General features: G+C 40.5%; 1 protein-coding gene across 4 annotated transcripts in view; it reads right to left on the bottom strand.

Annotated features, from left to right (window-relative positions):
- SRBD1 (S1 RNA binding domain 1) overlaps positions 1 to 22,844 on the bottom strand; it is a 224,887-nt gene extending 202,043 nt beyond the window's left edge. For all 4 annotated transcript variants that reach the window (XR_002342735.1, XM_021087562.1, XM_021087563.1 and 1 more), the window contains exons 1-4: positions 22,708 to 22,844; positions 16,328 to 16,407; positions 15,365 to 15,542; positions 8,998 to 9,384 (exon numbers count right to left, since the gene is read on the bottom strand). Coding sequence is in view for 3 of the 4 variants with exons in the window: in XM_021087562.1 (XP_020943221.1) it covers positions 8,998 to 9,384; positions 15,365 to 15,542; positions 16,328 to 16,407; positions 22,708 to 22,758 (696 nt within the window). In the remaining variant the exon portion in view is untranslated. The remainder of the gene's footprint in view (positions 1 to 8,997; positions 9,385 to 15,364; positions 15,543 to 16,327; positions 16,408 to 22,707) is intronic.

Genomic DNA, 23,358 nt, shown 5'->3' with positions numbered 1-23,358 from the left:
TAAACCAGCCTTACAACAAATACTAAAGGAACTTCTCTAGGCAGAAAAGAAAAGACAGCAACAGGAAACAAAAATTCCACAAATGACAAGGCTCACCATATATAGTAAAGGTATATATACAGTAAAGATATGAAATCATCCATGCACAATTATACCACAAAAATCAGAAATCATGAGAAGAGGTGGGTACAAATGCAGAACACTGGAGATGAACTTGCAATTAAGAGAACAACAACTTAAAACAATCTCATATACATATAGACTCTTATATCAAAACTTCAGAATAACTGCAAACCAAAAATCTACAACTGATACACAAACAAGGAATCTCTGAAGAAGAAATATATCTCATAGTAAATAAGTGCATAATCCACCATGAAGGGGCTCATTTGACATCCTTCTTGGAATGCTGAAGTCTTCTTAGATCTGATTCTGATTTCCTCTCCATCAAAGAATTTATGATAATTATAATTAAATAATACAACTGTACAATTAAATAATATAGGTCTACAATTGTATTATTCATAACCATTTCTCTCCATGGTACAATGTAAAATCTATAATGTCTTGTTTATCACATTACTTAGAATGGTGTAATGCCTTTATTGAAGAATCAATGAGATGGAACAAATTGTGAGGACATATTTATATAGTTACACTTTTTTAACCAACTTATGCACTTTATATTTTACTTATTTTCAGAGGGTGTATTATTTTTGTTATGCTTACCAGTTAGTTATTCTTTTTATTATGCTATATAAAATATTTAATGGTATATAAGGCTTTCTTCTTTATAAAGTTTAGTTGCATAATACACACAATTTTAATATAATGCTAATTTTTAAAGAAAAATTGAAATGTAATAGATAATACTAAATAGTAAAGATGAAAGCCATACAAAATGGGATAAAGTATAGAATAAATTTCCTATTTGTCTCAGCATGTTTTCCATTCCACTTCTCCAAAGGGAGTTGCTTAATATGTTTCTTAAGATCCATGATATAATAATCTGTGTGAATGTAATTGTGTTTAAATGTATGTATTTTATTTTGTAAAAAAAAAAATTGAAAGAACAGGCATTCTTCCTAAACCATGCAAACCAATCACTAGATATTATTGAACATGAAAAGAAAATTGTATACAGTGATGAATATATTTGCTTTGGAATTAGTTAACTAGCTAGTTACCTACAATCATAAAAGAGCTATGAAGATACAGCTGAAGGGTAAGATTTAAAATGTTCTTTAATTACTGTATGATAGATAGTTTCTTACCACTAAGTACTCAGAATTGTCAATTCAAACTATTTCCAATTTGAATTCTACTAAGTTTTCTTAATTAGTTTCTAACAAGATTTGCTTCATTAATGGAGTTTTTATTATTGTTGTAATTAAAAATAATTATGGAATATGTGCACACTCCTCAAATAAAAAAAAAAAAAAAAAAGAATTAACAATAGCCAGAGTGTGGCCAGAAGGATTAGTCCTGTCAGCATGAAGATGGTGGCCTAGAACTCTGGACCAAGGTACAATTTCCTCCTCCAGAGAGTTTGTACAAGCAGAATCTTGAAGTTGGGTGGTAGAGTTAAGAGAACCATGGAGAGACTGTGGCAGGGCGCTGACTAAACTTTCCTGTTACCTACGTCAATAAATCTCCTTTACTGCTTAATCTACTTTCAGATGAATTTTCTTAGTGCGACCAAAAGCATTCTAAGCCATGTCCTCAGGATCACAGTGTGTTCCCTATCCTATTCATCTAATCTGTCACCAAGGAAGCAAAATGAACTTCTAAAATGTCTGTTCCTTCCCCTCAAGCTCCATCCCTGCTATTATCTTCTCTTATCTGAACTACAGAGCAGTTTTTTTTTTTTTTTGTTTGTTTGTTTTTTTTTTTTGGTTCTCTATGCTTTCCACTCAACCTCTCTGTATCACTACTGATTATAGTTCTAAAATGCATATATAGTAAGTCCCTTATTTTTTGCCTCTCTTCTTCTGAACATAAGCTCCAATGACTCTTATCTAACTACTAGTAAAAGTCCAACCATTGTAGCATAGTTTTAAAATCCCTTTCCAAGCACAATCCCAAGTTTCACTGTCTTCAAGGAATAAACAATCTAGAAGGCAAGATAAAATGTTAATGTAAATAAGTACAAATAGAACAGAATATGCCAAGGAATAAGTGGTATAATGTTTTCAGAGAAGAGAAAGATCTCCCTGATGTAAACGAGGAAGGCCTGCTGCAGGGATAGCATTTCAGCTAGCCCCTGGTAGGCCAGATTCTGAAAGATGGATAAGAGATGAAAACGACAAAAATGCTTTGGATCTGGGTGATTGTTAGATCCCATGGGCTCCCACTATCCTAAACTAGTTCAGCAACTGTTTTTTTGTTTTTATGGTTTTTTTTTTTTTTTTTTGGTTTGTTTGTTTTTTGTATAAGCGGTTGTGTTGATTTCTTTTCAGCAATTGCTAAGACAGCTAAGTCCACACCCCCATCTGGACAGTACTAGGTCCTAACAAATCCAGAGGTATCCTATGTGTTAAGGGAGTGTATGCTATTGCTTATGCAAATCTGCTTCTTGAAATAAAGGATACCAAAACTTTTGGGCCTCCAAATCATCCAATTTCTCTTCTTTTAATTTAGTCAAACATTTATTTTAGCTGTGTTATATGCCAATAACAATACCAAATCAGTGATAAACAAAATGCAAAAAATGCAAATGCATTTTTTTTAAATTTATTTTTTACATTTTCAGCAATGTGAAAATGTACCAGGGCTACTGAGATGAGTGAGAAAGGGGAAAGTGGATGGAGCTAGATGGTGAATTCCAAAAAGAGCTGAACTTTATCCTACACTCAATATCAAGCCACTCAGTGACTGGTCCGTCATTACTTGATTTCAGCTGTTGAATCAATCCCCCTCTAAACTCCCTTGCCATTTTGTGGCTCAATGAGATCTGGGGACTAAGGCAATGGTTCCCAACACGTGGTTCCCAAACCAGCAGTGTAAGCATCATCAGGGAACTTGTTAAAAACACAAATTCTTGAGCCCTACCCAAGATCAACTGAATCAGAAACTCTTAAGGTATGGCCCATCAATCTGCGTTTTAGAAAAAATGAGGCTGGAGTTCCCATTGTGGCGCAGTAGTTAATGAATCCGACTAGGAACCATGAGGTTGTGGGTTCGATCCCTGGTCTTGCTCAGTAGGTTAAGGATCCGGCGTTGCCGTGAGCTGTGGTGTAGGTCGCAGACTCGGCTCGGATCTGGCGTTGCCGTGGCTCTGGCGTAGGCTGGTGGCTATAGGTCCGATTAGACCCCTAGCCTGGGAACCTCCATATGCCGTGGGAAGCGGCCCTAGAAAAGGCAAAAAAAAAGACAAAAAAAAAAAAAGAGAAAAGAAAAATGAGGCAAACAACAAAGAAATAACTAAGAGTTAAAAGTAGAGAGCAAACCTTAGGGATGAATAGAGGTAAGGCAGGCAACTATCATAGTTTTTGCTTTTAAGCTATCACCGCTTATTACTTTAATAACTTTTATAGTTAACTGGTGGATAGGAATCAGGGTAAAGTAAAAAGAAAGACAGTCTCGGTATCTTGGTATTTTTTACCTCTAAGACTCAGAGAGGCACCTTTGTGACTGTCATCATTTTAAGCTAATATTTGCATAAGGCTTATCATGTTCTACACACTTTTACATATTCAATACTAACTCATTTAAAAGAGATAAATACTATTATTATTCCCATTTTACAGATATAAAAGCTGAGGCCCAAAGAAGTTAAGCAAATTGCCCAAAGTTCCACAAACTACATTACCTTTAAAAAAATTGGGGAGTTCCCTTGTGGCACAGTGGTTAACGAATCCAACTAGAAACCATGAGGTGCGGGTTCGATCCCTGGCCTTGCTCAGTAGGTTAAGGATCCAGCATCGTTGTGAGCTATGGTGTAGGTCGCAGATGCAGCTCGGACCCCGAGTTGCTGTGGCTGTGGCGTAGGCTGGCGGCTACAGCTCCGATTAGACCCCCAGCCTGGGAATCTCTATATGCCACAGGAGCGGTCCTAGAAAAGGCAAAAAGACAAAAAAAAAAAAAAAAAAATTGATTTGTGGGAGCTCCCACTGTGATGTAGCTGAAACGAATCCGACTAATATCCATGAGAATGCAGCTTCAATCTTTGGCCTTGCTCAGTGGGTTAAGGATCTGGCATTGCCATTAACTGTGGTGTAGGTTGCAGACTCAGCTGGATCCCGTGTTGCTCTGGCTGTGGTGTAGGCTGGCAGCTGCAGCTCCAATTCAACCCCTAGCCTGGGAACTTCCATATGCCATGCATGTGGCCCTAAAAATAAAATAAATAAATAAATAAAATTGATTCATGTGCAAAGCAAGATGATTTTTTTCAGGCAAAAATACAAATACAAGCAAAAAAAAAAAAAAAATCGGGGTCCTGTCGTGGCGCAGAGAAAACGAATCCAACTAGGAACCATGAGGTTGCAGGTTCAATCCCTGGCCTTGCTCAGTGGGTTAAGGATCCAGCATTGTCATGAGCTGCGGTGTGGATTGCAGACATGGCTCAGATCTGGTGTTTCGGCAGCTGTGGCGCAGGCCGGCAGCTGTAGCTTCGATTAGACCCTTAGCCTGGGAACCTCCATATGCTGCAACTGTGGCCCTAAAAAGCAAAACAAAACAAAACAAATTAATCAAATTCCCTCACTTCTCTTCCTGAATCCCACTGCAAATAAGACATGGTGCCTTCATACCACTCTCTGGTGTCTTAAACCTCCAACAAAATGGCCTTCTCCACAAGTGGCCTGAGAATTTACTCCTCAAAATCTATATTCTCAAAATGGGAATATAGGAACGGAAGTTCCTATTGTGTTTCAGCCAGTTAAGAACCCGACTAGTATCCAGGAGGATGCAGGTTCAATTCCTGATCTTGCTCAGTGTGTTAAGCATCTGGCGTTGCTGCAAACTGCAGTGTAGGTCACAGATGTAGCTCAGATTCCGCATTGCTGTGGCTGTGGTGTAGGCTGGTGCCTATAATTCTGATTTGACCCCTCGTCTGGGAATCTCCATAAGCCATGGGTACAGCACTAAAATTGACAAAGGAAGAAAGGAAGGAAAACTGGAGTTCCCTGGTGGCTCAGTGGATTAAGGATCCATCATTGTCACTGCTGTGACTCAGGTCACTATTGTGGAATGGTTCAATCCCTGGCAGAGGAGCTTTCACATGCTGCAGGCAAGCAAAAAAGACAAAAGAAGAAAACTTTGGGTATCAACAACTAAACTACCCCTTAATCATCTGGAAACATCTGCATTTTAAAAGAACTAATATCTAAATTAAATGACACTTGAATGAGTAGAATTGAGAGATAATTTTTTTTCTTTTTTTTTTTAGGGCTGCACCTGTGGCATATGGAAGTTCCCATGCTAGGGGCTGAATGGAGCTGCAGCTGGCAACCTATGCCACAGCCACAGGAATGCCAGATGCTGTGACCTATGCCGCAACTTGCGGCAATGCCTGATCTTAACCTACTGTGTGAGGCCAGGGATCAATCCCGCATCCTCAGAGACAGCACTGGGTTCTAAACCCACTGAGCCACAATGGAAACTCCCAAGAGAATTTTTTTGTCTTTTTTTTGTATTTTTAGGGCCGTGCCCACGGCATATGGAGGTTCCCAGGCTAGGGGTCAAATCAGAGCTGTAGCTGCTGGCCTACATCATAGCTCACAGCAATGCTGGATCCTTAACCCACTGAGCGAGGCCAGAGATTGAGCCTGCAACCTCATGGTTCCTAGTTGGGTTCATTAACCACTGAGCCACGACAGGAATTCCCCAAGAGAATTTTTTATTCAAAATGAAACCAGCAACTGGACATCTCCTTGCCAAAAAGCTTTTTATTACTGTTGTTCTCTTTACCCTTACCTATTCGTTTTATTATATCAGTTATTTTTTCACACATGTAAGTTTCCTTAAAGAATGCTCAGCAAAGGGACAGCTTTAGCAACCACTTATCGCAATTCATAACTGAGAAGTGCCACATTCTGAGAACAAGCTTGTTTGAGTTGTCAAAAAAATGTGCAATATCCCTTCCCTCAGGACAAATAAAAGGACCCCATTGTGAGCCACATGGGACCTGAGAGCCAACCAGCAAGATTACATGATTGGAATTGAAAGGAAAGACAGCACACTCATATTACCTAAATAATACAGCTAAAGGCCACAAAATAATTCCAGGACCTTAAAATTAGATACTTGCTGGGAGTTCCTGTTGTGGCACAGCGGAAACATATCTGACTAGGAACCATGAGGTTGCAGGTTTGATCCATGGCCTTACTCAGTGGGTGAGGATCCGGTGTTGCTGTGAGCTGTGGTGTAGGTGGCAGACGTGGCTCAGATCTGGCGTTGCTGTGGATGTGGCGTAGGCCAGCAGCTGTAGCTCCAACTGGACTCAGCCTGGGAACCTCCATATGCTAAGGATGTGGCCCTAAAAAGCAGAAAAAAAGAAAAATGAGATACTTGCTTCTATTTGATATTCCACAACAAAAGCATGGACACTGCTGCTACTGATTTATGAACAAAGCTTTTACTCCTGGCTGCTCTCTGCCACTCACCCTCTGGCAGTTGGGGACCTATTCTCACCATACACATGCTAAAACTAAGGACAGATGACTAGAGGGCTGTCATCTTCCACCCTCAGTAAAGAAGCAGGGAAACCTGGACTGCAGAGAGAAAATAACAACTCAGGCACACAGAGGAGGAGCAAAAATGGGAGATCATGAAAACCTGAGACCCCTGAAAACTGAGAAAGTGCTGCCTCAAGTCCACGGTTATCCAATCTCTGCTTCAAGGCCTTTAGGAGACACGACCACACTTTGCATTCTCTGAAAGACCCTTGTGTCCTTTATAATAAATTCTGCTTAAGCTGATAGAAGCAGTCTTCTATTACTTGTACCTAAGAGACAACAGGCAAAGGCAGGGTCATTTTCATCTCTTTCTCTGTTATACAGATTAGCAGACAGAAGTGTGAAGCAAAGTTTCATCAAATAAGCAGCCCTTGACTTTGTTTTGAAAACCTTATTACCACGGTTCAAAAGACGTCATGGGCTTTCAAAGCTTTCTCCCTCCCTCCCACTCACTGTCAACTACTGGAGGTGGATCTGTGACAAAAGCAGACAGAAGCTGAAACATAAAGGAGAAGAGAAGGGAAGTGGGATAGGTTCACCTGCCCCTGTAGGTCTGGATTGGAACCAAGGAGTCCAGCTTCAGCGTGAACCTGAAGCAGGCTGTCCATGAACCAGCCTTTTAAAACATTTCCTTGTAGACCTAAATGAAAAAGAAAAAGAGGAGTTCCCACCATGGCTCAGTGGTTAACAAATCTAACTGGGAACCACAAGGTTGCGGATTCGATCCTTGGCCTCACTCAGTGGGTTAGGGATCTGGTGTTGCCGACAGCTGTGGTGTGGGTCGCAGATGCGGCTTGGATTCTGCATTGCTGTGGCTGTGGCGTAGGCTGGCAGCAACAGCTCCAATTAGACCCCTAGCCTGGGAACCTCCATATGCCATGGGTGCGGCCCTAGAAAAGACAAAAGAGAAAGAAAGAAGAAAGAAGGAAGAAGGAAGAAGAAAGAAGGAAAGAGAAAGAAGGAAAGAGAAAGACAGAAAGAAAGAGAAAGAAAGAGAAAGAAAAGAAAGAAAGAAAAGAAAGAAAAGAAAGAAAGAAAGAAAGAAAGAAAGAAAGAAAGAAAGAAAGAAAGAAAAGAAAGAAAGAAAGAAAGGGAAGGCATAGAAAGAAGCCAACAATACTGCGCTTCTCTAAGAAACTTTGGACTGTTCAGGAACAAGAATGAAAAGAAAGCTATAAGGGAACATTCTATTCCTTAATGAGTAAAAGAGAAGAAAAAGCGTAATTAAAAATTACTGGCAATGTTCAACTAACAGGGAACAGAAAAGGCAGCATGGGTAAAAAGAAGCTCCTCTGAAGAAAAAGTAACACAGAGACGGTTCCAGACTGAGAATGAGTATTACCCAGCAGAGGCACTAGGCTCTAGAGCAGTAATTCACAGCAGAGGAAGGAGTACACATCAGATCACCACGGGACAGACTACAAGGAGTGAGGGTACTGCTATCCACCGTGAGGGGTGCTGCTATGATTAAGTCTGAAACATTCCCAGTGTGTGCTGGGGCAGACAAAAGGTTGAGAATCACCACTGAAGAGGCACTATTCCTGTCTTCTCTACCATCCCCAGAGCCAGCCAAAGAAACCGGGAGAAATCTGATGCCAGTAAGAGAGATAATTATGGCAGCCTAAGTTGGAATTTGGATAGAATTTTCCTTTAAGAAATTACTAGACCTTGTTCATAGTCTATTATAACATTATACTAAGAGTTAACTAGATGTACTAATGGCCAATGGCCTAATCACCTGCACTGCTTTTATGGGGACACACAGTCCAAGGGAAAAGTAAAAACTTAACAAGGAAATTAGAAGGGCCCGATGTGTTGGTGCAATCTGTCCATACAGTTATGCAGAGAGCTACCTTCCGAGGCCACAGCTTTTAGCTGAAGAACTGGTGAGCATAAGCTGTCATACCAAAAAATGTACCCAGGGAGTTCCCGTCATGGCGCAGTGGTTAACGAATCCGACTAGGCACCATGAGGTTGTGGGTTCGATCCTGGCCTTGCTCAGTGGGTTAAGGATCCGGTGTTGCCGTGAGCTGTGGTGTAGGTTGCAGACACGGCTCGGATCCTGCATTGCTGTGGCTCTGGCGTAGACCCCTAGTCTGGGAACCTCCATATGCTGCGGGAGCGACCCAAGAAATGGCAAAAAGACCAAAAAAAAAAAAAAAAAAAAATGTACCCAGGACAAGAACCAGTGGCCAAAGCCTCCAGAAACCATTGGCAAAAGTGAAAAGGGAACCAAAAACTCCCAGCTCTTCCCAAGCCCATCCCAGTTAGAAAGAAAGGAATCAAAGGAACTGAAGTGACAGAAAGAGGCCTTGCATACCTGGACTATGTCCCAGTTCATCTCCACCTCCTCCTTAATGCTGCTGGCATTTGCCGGAAACCTGACAGGCTGCCCCTGAGGACACGTTTCTGTCTTCACTTTCTTCAAAGGGGGCTGGCCGCAGGTAACGTCATCTTCCTTCTCCTCCTTTTTGGACCCGCCTTCCCACGTGGCGCTTGTGGATGGTGTCTCTGTGCTGTTACTCCCACTCTCTAAGCTGCTGGCTTTGCTGATGTCTTTATCAGCTTTCAGCTTTTTGGTCCTCCTAGCTGAAGGTGACTGAGTTGAATTTTTCCGTTTCATCCGTGCTGTTTTCAGACCCTGCACAGTATCCAATTTATTTTTTCTGTCCTCCATGTCAACATCAGCAATAGCCACGGAGCTATTCTATTAAACCACAAAGAGAGTACATGAGAATTAGAAGATAAAAACCAATGGCCCTGGAATATCATTCGGCAACGAAAAGTCACGAGTTATTTACACACACAATAATTTGGAAGAATCTCAAAGAAATTAAGTTGAGTAGAGGGGAAGAGTCAATCAAAAGTTACATACTCTATGATTATATTTATATAACATTCCTAAAAAAATTAGTGGTTACTAGGGGGGTCAGAGATGGGGATGGGGGTTGGGAGGGAGGTGGGTATGGCTATAAAAGGGTAATACTAGGACCCTTGTAGTGATGGAACTATTCTGTGGGTGGATACACAGACCTACATATATGGTAGAATTGCATAAAACTAAATATACATATACACACATACAAATGAATACAAATAAAACTGTGGAGAAATCGAAATAAGATCAATGGATTTTATCAATGTCAACATCCTGGTTGTGATACTTAACTACAGCTTTGCAAGATGGTAACATAGTGGGAGATTGGATAAAGGGTACATGAGATCCTGCATTATTTTTACAACTGCATGTGAATCTACAACCATCTAGAAATGAAAGGCATTTTTTTTTTTTAAATGAGTAAAGGATTGGTTATACCTGGCAGAAAAACTAAGATTTAAAACTTGCAATGAAAAGCCAACCCTTTAAGGAGTTCCCCCGTGTCTCGGCATGTTAGGATATGGCATTATCACTGCTGTGGCTCTGGTTATAGTTGTGGTGTGGGTTTGATCCTTGGCCCAAAGAACTTCTGCAACCCTTTAAGGAGAGAAGAGTAACAGGCTTCAGCTGAGTTTTGTGAAGTCTTCTGCCACCAGTTTATGCAGAAAGACAAGAAAACATGGCAGGACAGCAGGGCAGTACCAGGCATTGCTCCTTCGTAGGAGTCTGCATGGCAGTAAGCACAGATGTCCAGGGGTTATTCTCTGCACCACCTGTCCCTCCCCAAGGTGACAGCTCAGGTGTGAAGCAACAGCATCTGGCACTCATTTTGAGACCAGAACGGTAAATAAGATACAGACCCTGCCTGCCCCATGGAGTTCACAATTTTGCAAGGTAGTCTGTTTTTAATTTCTTAAGTGAAGCAGGTGTCACAAACTCAAACAAAAGAACTGCTCCCCAACTAAATTTCAGTCAGTATTCAATTTTCTCTCCTATCGGATATTTTTTCAGAATTAGTGACCACTGAAAATACTGGAAACTATAATAGTACCACCTGTCCCAACCTAATGCCCACCCATCACCAGCTAACCTGGAAATGATATACACTAAATAGCTTTCTCATCATTAATTTTTTTTTTCCTTTTTAGGGCCATACACTCAGCATACAGAAGTTCCCAGGCAAGGGGTCGACTGGAACTGCAGCTGCCACAGCCACAGCAACACCTGATCTGAGCCGTGTCTGTGACCTACACTGCAGCTCATGGCAACACCAGAGCCTTAACCCACTGAACTAGGCCAGGGATTGAACCTGCATCCTCATAGATACTAGTCAGGTTCATTACTGCTGAGCCACAATGGGAACTCCTACATTTTTAATTGGTGCATAATAGGAAAGAACAGAGATATAAAAATAGAATGCCCTCTAAGTCCATGAGAGTAATAATAACCTGATCAAATTTAACTGACTTAACTAAAGAAAGCATGTGTCAATTGTACAGAGTGATCAGCCCTAAAGGAACAGAAAAAGGAAGACTATATAAAGCAAATTATGATCGGCATTCTAAGTAACACACAGAATAGGAAAGCTTAGTAAACAGATTCTGAGTAATCTGGTCTCAATGGTAAGAAAGCCCTCTTGTGAGAAGGATACATCAGACTACCTTAGACTCGTGCAGTTAAAACATTCAGTTCTCATTGTGACCTGCATAGCGCCTCCACCACAGTAGGCCTTCAATAAACCCAAATGAATAGATTTATCTAATTCTCCTACTCTAAGCTCCGGCTCATCAAGTAAATTTCTGATTATTATTTCATTCCCTACTTAGCCTCCGACAAGACAGTGCTAGTCATAAGAATTTAACTCCTTATGATGGTGACATCAAACCATTCATTATTAAATCAGCACTCTGGTTTTATGCATCACTCTAATGAGCATGGCTGATGTAAAAACACCCCTGCGGCATATCGGTTCCTGAAATGCTGACAAATTCATGTTCCTGACTTAGAAACCCAGTTCTATCGCTTACTATGTGTGATCCATGAGCAAGTCACTGAACATTTCCCGCCTTGGTTTTCTCCTCCATACAGCCATGATAATTACAGCACCTGCCTCAAGGGCTTGCTGTGAAAATTAAGATCACACAAGCAAAGTTGAGCATGTTGCCTAGCTAATGGTAAGCAATCAAATATCTGCTAATACCACCATCGTTACCACAGCCACCACACCTAAACCACCTCCCAGGAGAGGGAAAAGGAAGTAGATGAAGACATAAAGAAAAAGTACAATAACTAAAGGTAGGTAGTTTACAGTAAGAGGAAAACAAGAAAAGCCAAAATCATAAATTAGACACTTCAAAGTATCTTCTCTGGAGTCTTCAGACAAAATTGATCTAGTGTTTCTCAGAGTTGCTCTCAGACCCCTAAGACCCTTTCAGGGGCCTGCAAGGTCACCATATTCATAATAATGCAAGAGCAATGGTAGTAAAAACCAAGACAGTAGCACCATGCAACTGCTGTCCCCTTCACTGATACACACTTGCAATAAAACAAGGTCAATTTCACTTAAGAATGAAGCAGTAAAAGTTTTTAATTTTTTAAATTCCAATACTTGAGAACATACTTTTTTCATATTCTGTCCTGAAATGTACATAATGCCCAAACGTACACATCAAGCACTTCTGCTGCGGCAAGCATACAGACATTCCATGGTTGTCTCGAGGTAAATCAGTGAACCAGTATTTTCCGTATAACACAGAACATGGATTTTAACTTAATACAGTATGGTTATAGAGTCAGCAATGAAATAAACCTTTTAGAAATTACCACTTACTGAGTTTTGGTATAGTAGTAAATAATTCTGAAAACCTATTAAAACACCCCTCCCTTTTCCAAATGCAGAACTATGTGAAGACTGGGATTTCTTTTTCATTTCAATTATCTTCTAGGAAATCAGACATTAAAGACATTTGCAAAAATGCATAATAATATCACTCCTAATTTTTTGCTGCTGTTTGGGAAAAAATATATACTTATTTTTCATTAAAATGTGTTAATTGCATTAACATGTAATAGGTTTACATTATTTTAGAACTGATTGATATTTTCTCATTTTTAATTTCTAATACAGTAAATATCTACAGATAAAACCCACATAAGCAAAAGTTCCTTGGGGTCCTTACTGAGTGTAAAGGAGTCCAAAGACCAAAAATTTTGATAAGAGTGAAACACATTTAGATCAAAACACACATCAAAAACATATGGAAATCTCCTTTTTTTTTTTTTTTTTTTTGTCTTTTTGCCTTTTCCACGGCCGCTTCCCGTGGCATATGGAGGTTCCAGGCTAGGGGTCCAATCGGAGCTATAGCCACCGGCCTACGTCAGAGCCACAGCAACGCGGGATCTGAGCCGCATCTACAACCTACACCACACCTCACAGCAATGCCCGCCAGATCCTTAACCCACTGAGCAAGTCCAGGAATCAAACCTACAACCTCATTGTTCCTGGTTGGATTCAGTAACCACTGAGCCACGACAGGAACTCCTGGAAATCTCCATTTTTAAAGCTGTAAAATTCTATAGCCATTCTCAGTGACATACTCAAGTTTAATAAGCCATGACAATATTTTTCCTCCTTATATTTATTATGAGTCTCTGACACACTGCATAATCACAGTTCATTTTCTTTCTTTCACCTTTATAGGTTTTTTTAATCATGTTGACTCTCCAAAAGTTTATACACAGCCTATGACTAAACTCAGGACTCCAGGAAGAACCCGACCATTCCTTTGTTTTTTGCTATCTCTGAAAGTTGTAAACTGCCTATATCAAAAAAGCGGCCCATTGTATCTTTACCAGTCTAATCAGTTAGCATACCTTGGCCTTGACCTTGCCTTGCGTTGTATTGTGTGAGCTTGATTGGTAACTGAGGACGGATATGGAGTTAATGGAAGGTTTCTTAAAAAGTAGATGTAAAAAGGAGTTCCCGTCTTGGCGCAGTGTTTAACGAATCCAACTAGGAACCATGAGGTTTCGGGTTCGATCCCTGGCCTTGCTCAGTGGGTTAAGGATCCCGCGTTGCTGTGGCTCTGGCATAGGCCGGTTGCTACAGCTCTGATTAAACCCCTAGCCTGGGAATCTCCATATGCTGTGGGAACAGCCTAGAAAAGGCAAAAAGACAAAAAAAAAAAAAAAAAAAAAAAGTAGATGTAAAAGAACATTTTATATTCCGTAGCAACTGAGGAAGAAAAGTTGACAAAAGAAAGTAGATGACTGAGGGGACAGAGACCTTGTGTGACAGTGGATGACATCTTAAGCCCAAGGGGTGAACCACTACTTGGTAGGAGGAATGACATTTCCTCCATGGAAATAGGACAAAAGGTGAACACAAATATAGATAGCTTGGTCATGAGAAAATGAGAAACTTCATATATTCTCAAATAAATAAAAGGCAATGCCATCAGCTGAGTGAGAGAAAAGAATTTAGAACATTTAAGAAAGAGAAGAAAGGAAGAAAAACAAAACTGCTGGAGAAAAGTAATGAGTCTGCCAAAAGTATTTTTCATGCAACTTTGAGGTCTGAGATTATGAAGCTAAAGGAAAATTAGGTAATTGGTGAGATTGTTTCTAGCAGTAGTCAGCTGCTCAGTGCAGGCATGAGCGACTATGGCTCACCCAGCCCTGGGGCCTATTCAGCCAGGTAGGATGAAGGAAAGAAGTGCAAAATGGTGAGACTATTTAATAAAAAGTGATTATGTAATCTAGGCTAGACTAGGAAAAGAAAAGGGCTTATGGACAGTGACAGAGCCCTGGAGGCAAAGGATTAGGGAGTGGATCACCCTGGCTGTATTTAAAAATCACCTGAGGAGCTTTAAGAAAATAATACCACTGGTGCCAAGGTCCACTCCCAGAATTCTTTCCAGATTTAACTGGTCTGGAAAAGAAGCAAGGCACTGGCATTTTCTTTCAAGTTTCCCAGGCTGAGAACCACGGATGACAAGTTTGCAAAACTAGCAGTGAGGCATGTGGGAAAGGGAGCTGGAAGACTAGGAAATGGGGAGGTGATGGGGAATAGGAAAAGTGAGATGCGTGAAAAAGAAATCTAAACAGTAGCAGTTTCTAGTCATAAGATTCAGGTTGAGATCATGAGAAGGGTGGTGCAGAGAAGAAAAAAAGTCACTGGAGGTGAGGAGATTAAAGAGCCAGGAACAGAGGGTATTAGAAGGTTCATCCACATGGAGGGGGAAATCACTGAGAATAATGACAAGATAGCAAAGAGGAAGATATGAAGCAGGAGCTAAAGTCTTCGATGAATGAAGTGGCCAGTGGGTTGGCAAATTACAGCAACATGGAGAGGAAGAGACAAAGAAACGAATTTTGTCTACAATGTTTGCTAGTAACAGCTTTTAAAACTATTAGGAGGCTACCAATTCTAGCTCTACCTAAAATAGGGTTTTCAATTATTGTGTTCAGTACACCAGAGCAAGAGGCCAAACCAATGAAATGAAATCTGCTAACAAGCTCCATGAGCTTTGACTCAGCTAGAAAACATGTGGAATGTCTCTTAGGTGACAGACCTTCCATTTGAAATCTCTTTTTTCCTTTAAAAAAAATATACATAGGAGTTCCCTTGTGGTGCAGAGGGTGAAGGATCCAGCCTTGACAGTGCAGTGGCTCAGGTTGCTGCTGTGTCGCCAGTTTGATCCCTGGCCCAAGAAATTCCCATATGCCACAGGGCATGGCCAAAAAAAAATATAGCATCACCAGTTAGGACAGCCTTTCAGTGTTTGCTCTATCCAGCTAAGGCACCTACCAGTTCCTCCTTGACAGCCACATCTTCTACGCCATCTCTGCTCTGCAGGGGAGTCTTCTTCACCCGCGGTGCCCTCTTTGGTTTGGATTCCTTGGAAACAGGTGGCTTGCGGCTTCTGGGGACTTTCTTTTGGGGTTCCCAGGCACTATCCTCCTTGTCATCTTCAGAGGCAGATGATCTAGGAGTAAAATGACAGAAAAATTTCTAGGAAAAATGAAGCTGAATGTTAAGGTAAAAAAGAGACATATGCTTCTTGAAAAAATAAGTTAGAAGGCATTTCATATAAAATGGGCTGATGTGAGCACAGATTATGAACAGACATTGCTAAAAATTGAAACAAGAGTCAACCAGAAATATCCTCCAATATACGATAAATCACTCTCCTCTCATCTAACCAATACAAACATACATACACTCAAGACACAGGAAATTATTTATTACCTTAAGTAATAAATGGCTTATTAACACCAGAGTCATAGTGAGGTTTCCCATTTTTAAGCAATGTCTATAAACATTTTTGATTGTCAAAACTGGGGTGGGGAGGGGATGCTATTGGCAACTAATGGGTAGAGACAAGAGATGTTACTTACTAAACATCCTACAATGCAAAGGACAATCCCCATAGCGAAGAATTATCTGTTCAATAGTGCTAAGTTGAGAAACTGTGCTCCAAAGCAATATTAAAAACTCTCCTGCAATCATGGACCTTACATTCTTTTTTTTTTTTAGGATGTTATATTCTAGTGTAAATGCTATATATTTAGTTGGTCACTTTCTTCTTGTTCAACAGTTTATCACCAACATTTAAACAAAGCCTAGGACACAGCATGAGTTCAATAAATATTTGTTGCATGAATGAATAAGACAAAACCTTCTTAAATTCAAAATGACTTAAGAAGTTAGTGACAGAATGCATTTCCTTAAAATACATTCTCCCACCCCATAGAAAACCAATGTGCTTACAGCTCAGAGAGGGAAGAGAATTCATCTTTAGATACCACAGTCTGGACCTTTACTTTTGCTCTCCTTGGCAATGATGACATCTGGAAGAAGAAATAAAACGTGAAATCAGCATGTTTTGTTTCACTTGAATAACTGATCACTTACTTTGTCTACAAAATGATGTGCCATTCAAAATTAACACTCCAAAAGCTCTGCTACAAGAAAATGCCATAAGAAAAAAAAAGTCAACCATTCACAAGCCTAAACATTGGTTTCTCCTTCTGTGGCTGCCAATTACAAGGGCAGCTAACAGCCTTCCAATGGTTTCAAAAGCCTGATGAGTGTGGGCCATCAATAAATTCTCAAAGGCTGGGAATTCTTCATTTTTTTAGAAACATATGCTTGTGTATACTGCACATATTATTTGATAATTTGCCAATTATAAGTCCTTTATTAAACTACACCTCAAAGACAAGAAATATTTTCCCTCTTCTTTATCTTCTTACAGTAGTAGAGGTCCATCTACAAAGTTGACAGTCAAATAAATTATGATGATTGACTGAATCGATAGCCAGATTATTCCTAAATAAGATAATCTGGTCCCTTATAATAAAAGATCACAATATTTAAATAAAATAATTAATCACAAAGTCCACTAGAAAGTATTTCCCAAAGTCAAAGATCCAGCTCTCAAAAAGACTGAGACAAATAACCAAAGATATCATATAATATAGGAATTAAACAAATTTACTTTCGTGGATAAATTGTATTACCTTTACAAGAATGTAGGTCAAACCATAAAAACTACCTTAGACTCTGACATGCTTGCAAACTTTTAAACAAGTCCTAACCCAGTCATATGTTATAATGCCTCTGGTTGTAACTTGCACTTAGAGAAGAAAGGAACAACTCACAGAAATACCAAAGGGGCTGTCACAAAAGGGAGCATATCTTCCCGAGGGCTATAGCTCAATTCAGAACTACTGGACAGGAGAGCACCCAAAGGGGACCAGGAGAACAAAAGGAAAACATCTCCAGAGGTAGACAGGCTATTCTTCCATCTTTTCCGCCACTCCCTTTTTGTAATTTTATGCTTATGCAGGTCATCATTGCTCAAATAAGTGCTTCTAGATACTGATCATAAAGGAATGGATAACTTGTGATTTTTGTGTTGGTATTTTACCACAATAAAACAAGAACAAAGACAGAGGAAGTCAGCATATGATGGAGTGGCATTTTAAACCAGGGCAGAAATGGATTATTCAGTAAGTGTTAAGACAACCAGCTATCCCCCTGGAGGAAAACAAGTGTTTAATTCTTGCCATCACACTATGAACTAAAATATATTCCACACTGACTAATGACTTAAATGTACGAGATAAAACTAAAATACTACAAAAAAAAAAAGGTTATTTTCATAATTTTGAGTGGAGGTGGGAGAGGAAAGTTTTCTGAGGCATGAATCAGAATTCCAAAAGCCAAAAAGATTAGCAGACTTTACTATATAAAAATTAAAGTCCCAAGTCAGTAATGGGAGCATTTCAGAACCAAACCAATTTACTCTACAGTACCCTCAAAAAAAAAAAAAAAAAAAAAAATCACAGGGCACAGCAAGTGACACCTTGGAACTAACGGTAAAGGGAGACAGGGCTAGGTGTTAAGCTGTCTGAGGCAAAGGAATACCTCTAGATGCCCTACTCTGCCTCATGCTATTAACAACTGTCCCAGGAAAAAGTCTGGAGGTTTCTCTGCAGAGAGTAAAACAGTCTCTAGACTAGAGGACACCAAATACAGCTGTGGACATGGGACCCATAAGATTGAAAGCTGAACAGAGATTCCCAGTCTCCTTCACCCACTAGGCTCCCCAAAAAGCTGCCAATCAGATGCTTACTCTCCAACAAGGAAAATGAGAAGGCTTTTCCTTGAAGAATCTGACCAGCGCAAGAATAAAAAGCTGAAGGTGCTAAGCACTCCAACAAACAGCCCAAACAGATCATCCACTCCTACCACCCCTTTCTACAATATATACCTGATATCAGAACACTCCCACATAGGCCATCATGCATCAGTTCTAACTTCACACCTCAGCCTTAACAGAAATGTTTTAAATAGGGATAAACAAATCCTTGGCAGGCTCATAAAATTTTAATTAACCACTGAAGAAGATTTCCCTAAAACGACTATTTCCAAATGCCCCTTTATCAGGCAACTTGGAAGCAACGCTACCATCGAACAATCAGATGTGAACTTGTCCTTTGACAAGGAGGAAAAAAACATGAATCTGAAAAAGGAGGTGGGAAAGGAGAATATGCACGAACACATAGGCCAATTTCAGGCAGATCAGTTTAGAAAGAGTATAGACGGAAGCTAAGGACCTAGAAATTCTTTCTTAAAAACCGTATACTCCCAGGGATATGCATGTATCAGTTTAACCACCGATGTTCCTGGGAACTGTCCAACTCCACTCCTCCCAGGTTCCCTTATTTCCTATCATAGGATCTGCTAGATTAATGAAAATTTCTTCCATTTCCATGGTTTTAAATACCTATATCACCTACTTACTAACAAACCTAATACTTCCATCCCAGATCTTACCTCTGAGATTTAGATTTACATGACAAACTGCCTGCCTGTGAGATTTAGATTTACATGACAAACTGCCTGCCTGTGAAACTATTTAGATGCTTCATAGTTATCCAAAATTTAGCAAATCCACAATGAAAATCCTGATAACGAATCCTTGTCCTAAAATTCATTCCAACCTCAGTCTATCCCATCTTTATAAGTGGCACCACCATTCACCTAAGATGGAAGGTTATTTGCTAAGCTAGAACCTTGGGAAATTTTTAACAGCTTCACTGAGTTATAACTGACATACAATAAACTGTTCATTTAAAGTGTACAAATTTGATAAATTTTGATATATGTATACTCATCTCCACAATCAAGATACTAAACACATCCACCATCTCTAAAGTTTCATCTGCTAAACCTAAAGCCTGCACATCTTTCTCTTCTCTCCCACATCCAGTCTATTAGTAAGTCACATAAACTCTGCCTCCAAAATGGACCTTAACTTTATATGATCTCCAGTGAGGTTTTAGTTCCCAATGCTTTTCACCTGGACGACTATAATAGCCTCTTAACTGGCTTCCCTGCTTCCACCCTTGCTCCTAAAACCCATTCTTCACAAAGGCATTCAAACAATCTATTAGAAAATACTTTAAAACCATTCAATGACTTCCTGCTCCATACTGCACTTAGAATCAAATCATATTTTTTTATCAAAGCCTTCTAAAGACACTTTGAAGTGACCTCTGCCTACCTTTCTAACCACATTTACCATTCAATGTAGCTCCTCAGCCAAAGTCATTCTTTCAGTCCTTGCAACCAGCATGATTCTTTCCCACATCAGGTTCCCTATGTCTGGAGCACTATTCCCCCTGCTCATCAATAGGCTGGCTCCTGCTCATCTCTTAGATCTCAATATTTTAGAACTAAAAAAGGTTTCTCAGGAATATTATTCTAGGACCCTATTTATTTCCTTTATACAGTACCATATAACATAATCTGTAATTATCCTTGTTTATTGCCTGCATCCCCCATGTTCACTTCATGGAGACAAATGCCATGAGGGAACCACATTTGTATCATTCATTGCTGTATCACACAGAGCTTGGGACTTAATAGCTGATCTATAACTATTTTTAAAATGAACATAAGAAAGACCCAGAATCGCCAAAGCATTCCTGAGAAACACAAACCAAGCAGGAGGCATAACTCTCCCAGACTTCAAGAAATACTACAAAGCCACAGTCATCAAAACAGTGTAGTACTGGTATCAAAACAGACAGACAGACCAATGGAACAGAATAGAGAATCCGGAAATAAACCCTGACACCTATGGTCAATTAATCTTTGACAAGGGAGGCAAGAACATAAAATGGGAAAAGGAAAGTCTATTCAGCAAGCATTGCTGGGAAACCTGGACAGCAACATGCAAAGCAATGAAACTAGAACACACCCTCACACCATGCACAAAAATAAACTCCAAATGGCTGAAAGACTTAAATATACGACAGGACACCATCAAACTCCTAGAAGAAAACATAGGCAAAACACTCTCGGACATCAACATCATGAATATTTTCTCAGGTCAGTCTCCCAAAGCAATAGAAATTAGAGCAAAAATAAACCCATGGGACCTCATCAACCTGAAAAGCTTTTGCACAACCCAAAAGAAAACAAAAAGACAACTTACAGAATGGGAGAAAATAGTTTCAAATGATGCAACTGACAAGGGCTTAATCTCTAGAATATATAAACAACTTATACAACCCAATAGCAAAAAAACCAATCAATCAATGGAAAAATGGGCAAAAGACCTGAATAGACATTTCTCCAAAGAAGATATACAGATGGCCAACAAACACATGAAAAAATGCTCAACATCGCTGATTATAAGAGAAATGCAAATCAAAACTACCATGAGATACCACCTCACAGCAGTCAGAATGGCCATCATTAATAAATCCACAAATAACAAGTGCTGGAGGGGCTGTGGAGAAAAGGGAACCCTCCTGCACTGCTGGTGGGAATGTAAACTGGTACAGCCACTATGGAGAACAGTTTGGAGATACCTTAGAAATCTATACATAGAACTTCCATATGACCCCGCAATCCCACTCTTGGGCATCTATCCGGACAAAACTCTACTTAAAAGAGACACGTGCACCTGCATGTTCATTGCAGCACTATTCACAATAGCCAGGACATGGAAACAATCCAAATGTCCATCGACAGATGAGTGGATTCGGAAGATGTGGTATATATACACAATGGAATACTACTCAGCCATAAAAAAGAATGACATAATGCCATTTGCAGCAACATGGATGGAACTAGAGAATCTCATGCTGAGTGAAATGAGCCAGAAAGACAAAGACAAATACCATATGATATCACTTATAACTGGAATCTAATACCCAGCACAAATGAACATCTCCTCAGAAAAGAAAATCATGGACTTTGGAGAAGAGACTTGTGGCTGCCTGATGGGAAGGGGAGGGACTGGGAGGGATCGGGAGCTTGGGCTTATCAGACACAACTTAGAATAGATTTACAAGGAGGGCCTGCTGAATAGCATTGAGAACTATGTCTAGATACTCATGTTGCAACAGAAGAAAGGGTGGGGGAAAAAATGTAATTGTAATGTATACATGTAAGGATAACCTGACCCCCTTGCTGTACAGTGGGAAAATTAAAAAAATATATTAAAAAAAATGAACATAAGAATATATATATACACATATAGTCTCTATAGAAGAATATACATTTTCCCCCATCACTATAGGCAGCATCACACATGGCACTCATTGCTTTCTTAAAAAAGGGATGGTACAAAAGAACATTTCTATTCTTAGCAGCTTGAGATTTTCCATCCTTTCCAAGCTCTCTTTTTTCTGTGGGCACATAAGCATATTCAAAATCAGTAACTTGGAGGTTGCTATGATGTTACTAAAGAGAGGAGGCAAGTGAAAATGGGAGTGGGGAGGGAGTGGAAAGAACTCCACAAACACAAATATTACATTAAAATTGGGAAAACAATTTGATAACTTAAAGTGGAACAGAGAGAAACAACTTTTTAAGAGGCACCTAAATAAGTTTTCCTAAGGGTATCAACAGAAGTGCTTGGAACGTCACCACAGATCCCTAACCAAGTAATAAAAACAAAACACTAGAGCTGCAAAGAGCTTCGGAAATCAGACAGTCCTACATCTTTATGAATGAGAAGCCTGAGATCCAATGGGGATGAAATGTTTTACTCTAAGGGAAGATACATGTGGCAGATAGAACCCAAAGCCCCTAAAACCAAGCCGTTGCCCGAACACCATTGCACATACATTATATTAATGACATGCTGTCGAGTGGGAGGTTCAAGGAAAGTTGCCTAGAGAGTTCCCATTCATTCTTTTCCTCAACAGTTATTCAGCACCTCCTACATTCCAGGCACACTGCTGAGGATGAAGTTGATCCTGCCAGGGCCAAGATCCGAGAGTGAAATGGGCGCTTCCTCCCCACGTCCGATCATTTAACGGGTGAAAACAATCTAGGTTTGACCGGGCTTTCCCACGTCTTGCCCCTATGCGCTAAGAGAGCTGCAATTTCCCTGAGAAGACGCGCCAGGTTAACACGCGGCAACCGGGAGGGGTTTTCAGAGAGTAGGGTGTGCGATACAAACTGAAGACAGTAAAATGTAATGAAACTTCTCACTTTAAAAAGGGATGTTATTTCCCAAATGAGAGCTCTGAACTTTTTAAATGGCCCCAAAAATACCGGAGCCCAGGCGCCGGGCTCGCGCGAGCCCGAAAGAACACCGCCAAGGCGGACGCTCAGCTCACCTTCCCGCCCGGAGTATCAGGAGGCCCGGGATTCTGTGTGTGCGAACACATCTTCCGGTTCCCGCCGGAAGTTTTTCAAACGCCGGAAGTCCCGCCTGGCTCGCCGTAAAGGCGCCGGGCTCCCAGAGCAGGGTGGAGCCAAGCTGAGCGGAGGCGGGGCTAGAGCAAGGATTCCCTGGGAGCTGTGGGATGGGGCCCGCGGGATGGGGCCCGCGGGATGGGGCCCGCCCAGGGCTGGGAGCCGAGTTCCACTTACCCGGATCTGGCGGAGGTGCGGTCGGAGGCGCTTGCAAAGGCTGAGGCGCCTCCTCGTTTTTCTTTTCCTTATTTTAACAGTTTGTTTTTGTTTTCTTCTGTTCTAGTTTAAGTTTAATCAAAACTGTTTGTGTTTATCGTATGATGTATAGTTTTCAGTGGAAAAGTTAAAAAATGGTCAAACTTTATTCTAAAGTCAGTTTTAAGTGTTAACTACTCCAAAGAGAAGGGTTTTCTCTAATCTTGTGGAAATAGCCAAATTTTATCCCTTCTTGAAAGCCCTCCCTCTGCCTCTGAGGATCAGGGAAGGTTGAGGCCCAGAGTGCTCACTCTCTTACTTTGGTCTCTCAGGCAGCTTGGGGGAGGCTCCGGTCAAGATGGCGGAAAAGAGGGGCG

This window comes from Sus scrofa, chromosome 3 (genome assembly GCF_000003025.6).
Source record: "Sus scrofa isolate TJ Tabasco breed Duroc chromosome 3, Sscrofa11.1, whole genome shotgun sequence".
NCBI classification, from domain to species: domain Eukaryota; kingdom Metazoa; phylum Chordata; class Mammalia; order Artiodactyla; family Suidae; genus Sus; species Sus scrofa.
The sequence above is the reverse complement of the archived record's forward strand: the minus strand, read 5'-3'. Positions and strand labels throughout refer to the sequence as shown.